Source organism: Sinocyclocheilus grahami, unplaced genomic scaffold, assembly GCF_001515645.1.
Source record: "Sinocyclocheilus grahami isolate Dianchi unplaced genomic scaffold, SAMN03320097.WGS_v1.1 scaffold131.1, whole genome shotgun sequence".
Classification (NCBI taxonomy): domain Eukaryota; kingdom Metazoa; phylum Chordata; class Actinopteri; order Cypriniformes; family Cyprinidae; genus Sinocyclocheilus; species Sinocyclocheilus grahami.
In genome coordinates this window covers 421,600-427,599 of record NW_015505310.1, presented here as the reverse complement: position 1 = coordinate 427,599, position 6,000 = coordinate 421,600, and the positions used below count along the sequence as shown (strand labels likewise).

The window sequence follows — 6,000 nt, the reverse complement described above, 5'->3', positions numbered from 1 at the left end:
GTCTCAGTGGGTCCTGCACACTGTAGAGAGAGGCTACAGAATCCAGTTGGTTCTCCTCCGCCTCAGTTCAACGGGGTTATCCCCACCTTGGTGGATCCCGAGCAGGCTCTGATAATGGAACAAGAAGTAGATACTCTCTTGAGGAAGGAGGCTATTGAGGTGGTCCCTCCTTGCGGTAGAGAGTCCAGGTTCTACAGCCGGTACTTCATTGTTCCAAAGAGGGATGGAGGGTTGCGTCCCATTTTAGATCTGCGTCAGTTGAACCGCCCAGTCATGCAACTGAAGTTCGGGATGCTCACACTCAAACAAATCGTGTCTCAGATCAGGTCCGAGGACTGGTTTGTCACGATCGATCTAAAAGACGCAAACTTCCATATCTCCATCTTTCCTCATCACAGGAAGTTCCTGAGGTTTGCTTTGGGGGCAAAGCTTACCAATATCGGGTTCTTCCTTTCGGCCTTGCACTCTCACCCCTCACTTTCACCAAGTGTGTGGATGCTGCTCTGGCTCCTCTGTGATTCCAGGGCATCCGCATACTCAACTACATAGACGATTGGTTGATATTAGCTCATTCAGAGCAGATAGCGGTTCGTCATCGAGATGTAGTTCTCGCTCACATGAAAGAGTAGGGGTTAAGACTAAACGCCAAGAAAAGTGTGCTTTCTCCCTTACAGAGGACCACTTATCTGGGTGTGGTGTGGGATTCGACCACGATGCAGGCATGTTTGTCCCCTGCTCGGATCGAGTCGATCCTCACGGCAGTCAAGAGAGTGAGAGAAGGCCTGTCACTCACTGTCAAGCAGTTTCAGAGACTGCTGGGTCTGATGGCAGCTGCGTCCAATGTGATATCTCTTGGCCTGCTGTACATGAGACCCCTACAGTGGTGGCTCAAGACCAATACTCAAGGTCACGCGGCGCTGCCTTCGTGCCTTAGACATGTGGAGGAAACCTTGGTTCTTGTCTCAGGGCCCGGTGCTGGGAGCTACTTGTTGCCACGTAACACTAGCGACGGATGTGCCCCTCACTGGTTGGGGGAGCGGTCATGAGTAGCCGCTCGGCCCGCGGTCTGTGGAGTCCATGGGAGATCCCCGTCAGGAGGGACCTCCTCTTACAGGCGGAGGGCACGATATTCCCCCCTGCCTGGAGCTGTGGAAGTTATGGGTGTGGCCCCTGAGGGGGCACAACTCGTAGCTTCCGGTCTCTCAACCGAGGTTGTTGAGACCATCCTCCAATCCAGAGCTCCCTCTATGAGGAAACTGTATGCCCTGAAGTGGAAGCTTTTCACTTCTTGGTGCGGAGACCGCCAGCTCGACCCAGTCGACTGCCCGGTTGGTACAGTTCTGGAGTTCCTGCAGGCCCGTCTCTCCGCAGGGTTGACCCACTCCACCCTAAAGGTCTACGTGGCGGCCATTGCGGCCTACTGGTGGCCAGTCAGTGGGCAGACACCCCCTAGTTACACGTTTCCATGGTGCACTGAGGCCTCCAGTCAGAGAAGCTTTTGATAAGCGGTGGATCAGGATGCTATTCCATAGCCTCGAGTCCTCTGATCTCCCCTCTCCATTGGGGGTAAAGACTCACTCCTTCTAAAGTTGGCCTTTGAGCGGGATGTCCCCGCCTACTTTGTCAGGTGCCTACCTGCATTCTGCGCCACTCCTGGCTCCGTTCTCTCAATTTAGCTGTGCTCTTCCACACTAGGCAGGGATTTGTAAGTCTGGCGGCATGGGCATTCTCGTTCCCATAGCGTTTCGACGCAGCCCGAGTTCCTGAAGGGGAATGTCTCCAGGTTACACATGTAACCATGGTTCCCCGAAGGGAATGAGACGCTGCGTCTCAGTGCCATACTTCCGGCATCCCTGCGAGCGCCTGCTTCATTCCTAGAAGCTGACGCCAGTTCCACCACACGTGCTTTTAAGCTTCCTGGTCGTTACGTCACCCCGCCCGTGACGTCTCGCCCATCCATTGGACTGATTACATGTGATTCAGAGCGTGGTCATGCTGAAGGCGTTCCCATAGTGTTTCGACGCAGCTTCTCGTTCCCTTTGGGGAACCATGGTTACATGCGTAACCTGGAGACGTTTTTAAACAAAGTTTTACTTAGTTTAAATGCTTAAATGATACATAAATACTTTTTTTTGTTTAGTTTCAATTTCAGGCATTTTAGTTCCAGCACAAATTGCTCCATCTACAAGTGATAACAAACACACACTGCACTTTATCAGAACTGCACCATACTCAAAAAAATACCATTCAGGTTAACAGTTTCGTTGTCAAATTCACAATGACACCGCATACTGCAGTACTTGAGAAGAATGAAATTATCTTATAAATATTTACCACTACATTTAGTATTAAAATGCAACATTTAACCACAAAATGTAATTTACCTGCACCTAAATGCCAACCTGAGTTTTAGACATTCACTTCCTGTCATATCGAGCATTTTTTTACAGAATGCAGTCTGAAGTCAGGCTTGGAAGATTAATTCAATCCGACCATCCAGCTTTGAAAAATAATTTTCTCTATAATTTTTAATCTTTTAATTTTTGTGTGCACATTTGTGGTCTTCTGCAAACATTTTTTTTCTTTATTTTAGGTAACAAAACAATAATAAACTTGGAAACAACAAAATTACTGTTTCATAAAGTGTGTAAGTGTGCGTATAGATACCTAGCAGGCTCAGGAGGGGGTGTAGGTGCAGGTGTCGGGGAAGGGGCAGGAGCTGGTGCAGGCGTTGGAACAGCTCGTCTCGGTCGTGCAATTTCTTCACCTGAGGTTAACAGCATGATCAAATGAATGCAAATAAACTGCACCTAATGCCAGACAACTATTTAGTGTCAGATTTGAATCGACATAGACATCAAACTCATAAACCCAAGAACAAATTGCATTATGTGTACTTACTGGGATTTCTTTTTGCCAGCCCCTGAAACAAACAGAAGGCCAAAACATTCATAAGACTAAAAGCTCATAACACCATATCTCTCATCAGCTGAGAAGAGTGCATTTTGGGTCAATTTAATCAAGGGAATGGTGAGTCAAATTCAGACAGAGGCATTGCCTTGATGCCCTGTAAATTTCTGTTTCATAATGCATTCTACAGCTGACAGAAGCGCTGATTCCTATGATTGACTCTTATCTAACTCACTGATGCATTAGTAACAAATAACACTGGCATCAATGTAATTACATCAGGTTCTTTATGGTGGCTGTGAATTTCAAATAGAAGAACAGCATTCGTTTTTTCAATCATCAAAACGGCATTCTTTGCACTAAAATATGAAATGATATTCAGATATATCATATTTAGATTAAGAACTTAAATTATTATTATTATTAAGAACTTGCTTTAGGCAAGGCTCTACAACACCCAGACTACAAATCATAAAAAGGCATTAGTTTGATCTCCAACGCAAGCATTTTTTTCCTATAGCACACGAGTAAGCAATATATTTACTCACATGTGCCATTTAATTTAAATTTAACAAAAAATTAAAAACGACCATTTGAGTGAAAGAGAAAGTGAATAAAAGTGCTAATTTTAACAAATAGTAATGTCTATAAAGAGTAATCATTATTAACAAAAAACTGATTCTGACCTTTGCATTTCTACATGGAAATATCATTACATGGAAATTTCTCTAAACATCTATTCTTTTAACAAAGGTATCTTCAAAAGTTCTGCTTCTGTATAACTGTTTCAACAGAATCACAAAGTGGTTCAAGCACTTGGAGAACAGAAAAATAATGTTAAAAGACACTTACCGGGCTACGTCTCTGTGACCAGCAAAAAGGAAGAGAGAAGAGACACCTGGTCAGAAAGTGATAAATCAGTAATACAGACTTCGATCAAAAGCAACCTCTGTTCCTAAATGTTTACCTTTATGATGTGCTTTAATAATGATTTTTATTTAAAGATTCTTTCATTTTGAGACCCAAGGAAGTCAGTGACAAAGTTAAAAAAATTAAGATTCAATAAAGAATTCAATTTGTTCATCACATAAAACCATTATACAGCTGGAGAAAATATGGAACACAAGTCATATTGGGCACTTTTATAATACTATTTATTGTCTTTTGTGCCCTTTTTTGAATCTTAAAAGTTCCAATTTAAAATTCAGCTTTTTGCTTTTGAATGTCATGAAGGATAGTTTTCACGGAACTGTGAGGATAACATTCACATAACAATAACGATCTCATCTTATGTTAGCGCTATTATGAATAACTTGGAAATACTCTGCTTCAAAAGGCACTTTTCAGCAATTCATGAAAATGGTATTTATGCATATATTGCCAACGTTGCACCTGTGCAGTGCTGCTTGTCTCAGCACTGTTTATTCTTCAGAGGATCTAAAAGCATAGAAAGTATGTACTGCTCATGAGTCATTTCAAAGAGGTTGCAAAGATACTGTATGACAAACGAAAAAAATTATGGTCATGATACTCCTGGACAAAATTTAGTTATAATGCAAAAAAAAAGACAAGAAAGTTCATTTTCTGTTGACAATCACTCTAGCTGGGGACATTCCTGCTCACTCCAATTTAAACTAATCTTTCTTTTTTTCCTATTCCTCCCTTCTTCACAGCTGGATTAAGTCCAGGAACGAGGGCTCTGAGTTCAGTCTGGCTCGTGAGTGCTGAGTGATCAGGCTGATGTACCAGTGGCAAAGTCTAATCCTATAGACTGTAAGCAATGGTCACCACTAATCGAAGCCAACAGTAGACAAGCAGAAAGACTGGCATGCAACCAAAAACTTTAATGTTTTAAAGGGGTCATATGATGTTGCTAAAAAGAACATTATTTTGTGTATTTGGTGAAATGAAATGTGTTTATGCGGTTTAAAGTAAAAAAAACATTATTTTCCACATACTGTACATTATTGTTTCTCCTCTATGCCCCGCCTTTTTGAAACGCGTCGATTTTTACAAAACTCATCGGTCTGAAAAAGATTGGCCGAATACCTCAAGCGTGAGACGGAAATGTTACGCCCCTCACATACTGTTGATGCCGTGTCCCGGCCGGAGCGATGAGACAAAAACATTAAAACCCATTACAAACGAGGCATTTGTTGCATCCAGTGGGGACATAATTACTGATTATAATGACTTATACTGTCTTTTTACGCGTTGCGTTGCATTGCGCCACCTAAACATAAAACCAAGTCTGCATTTGTGATCGGAGAAACGACTCGTGTTTCAATCGTCAGTGGCAAATCCTTTAAATATGAAAATGTACTTACAGGCTGTGAGTCAGCATTATTTGTCAGCATCATAGACTGTGGTCAGCATGTGCGCCGAAGGGGAAACAGGGGAACTGAATTCACTGGAACACCAGCATTGTAGGCTACTCTCCTAGGATCAGGAAACAGTCCTCGTCCTCAGTAAAATGCGTTGCACACATCTGAATATTTGGTTTGAACTGTTCTGGAACAGTGTTGTAAATACAACTTAACCACAGATTTCTAGTTGTGTCCTCTTTTGGAAGGCCAAACAAAGTAGTTTCGCTTTCACAATGAAACACACAGCATCTCCACGATATGGTGGCGGCAACAATACTACAGCGAGAATCAAAGTTATGCCTTTTTTCTTTGCATGAACATTTGGGCGGTGTTATGTAAATCTTCCCACATTGTGACGTAGACTTGTGGGGACGTGTTTAAATTAGGCGTTTTAGGAGGGCGTGGACAAGTCTTAACTTTTATAAAGAATATCTCTTAGCAACTTTAGGGATCTTATCTATTCACGAACAGCTTGTAACATTCCAAAGAGAAAGGAAAACTTGAAATCACATCATATGACCCCTTTAATCAATTTTCAGTCTCGCTGTGAAACTCTAAGCTTATTTTGTATCCTCTCCATGCATAAACAGTAAACAGTATAGTCCCTATACACATCTCTATCGTATGGAGCCATTTTAGTCTCAATAATAATTCACGCAAAAGACATGATAGACACATGCGTAACCAAATTCACATGCATGAATTCAATTAATGTGTATGAAAA

General features: G+C 42.4%; 1 protein-coding gene across 1 annotated transcript in view; it reads right to left on the bottom strand.

Annotated features, from left to right (window-relative positions):
* LOC107590664 (SH3-containing GRB2-like protein 3-interacting protein 1) overlaps positions 1-6,000 on the bottom strand; it is a 76,624-nt gene that overhangs the window by 20,969 nt on the left and 49,655 nt on the right. Inside the window, exons 9-11 of the mRNA XM_016279565.1 lie at positions 3,763-3,774; positions 2,902-2,923; positions 2,668-2,767 (exon numbers count right to left, since the gene is read on the bottom strand). Of these exons, the coding sequence (XP_016135051.1) occupies positions 2,668-2,767; positions 2,902-2,923; positions 3,763-3,774 (134 nt within the window). The remainder of the gene's footprint in view (positions 1-2,667; positions 2,768-2,901; positions 2,924-3,762; positions 3,775-6,000) is intronic.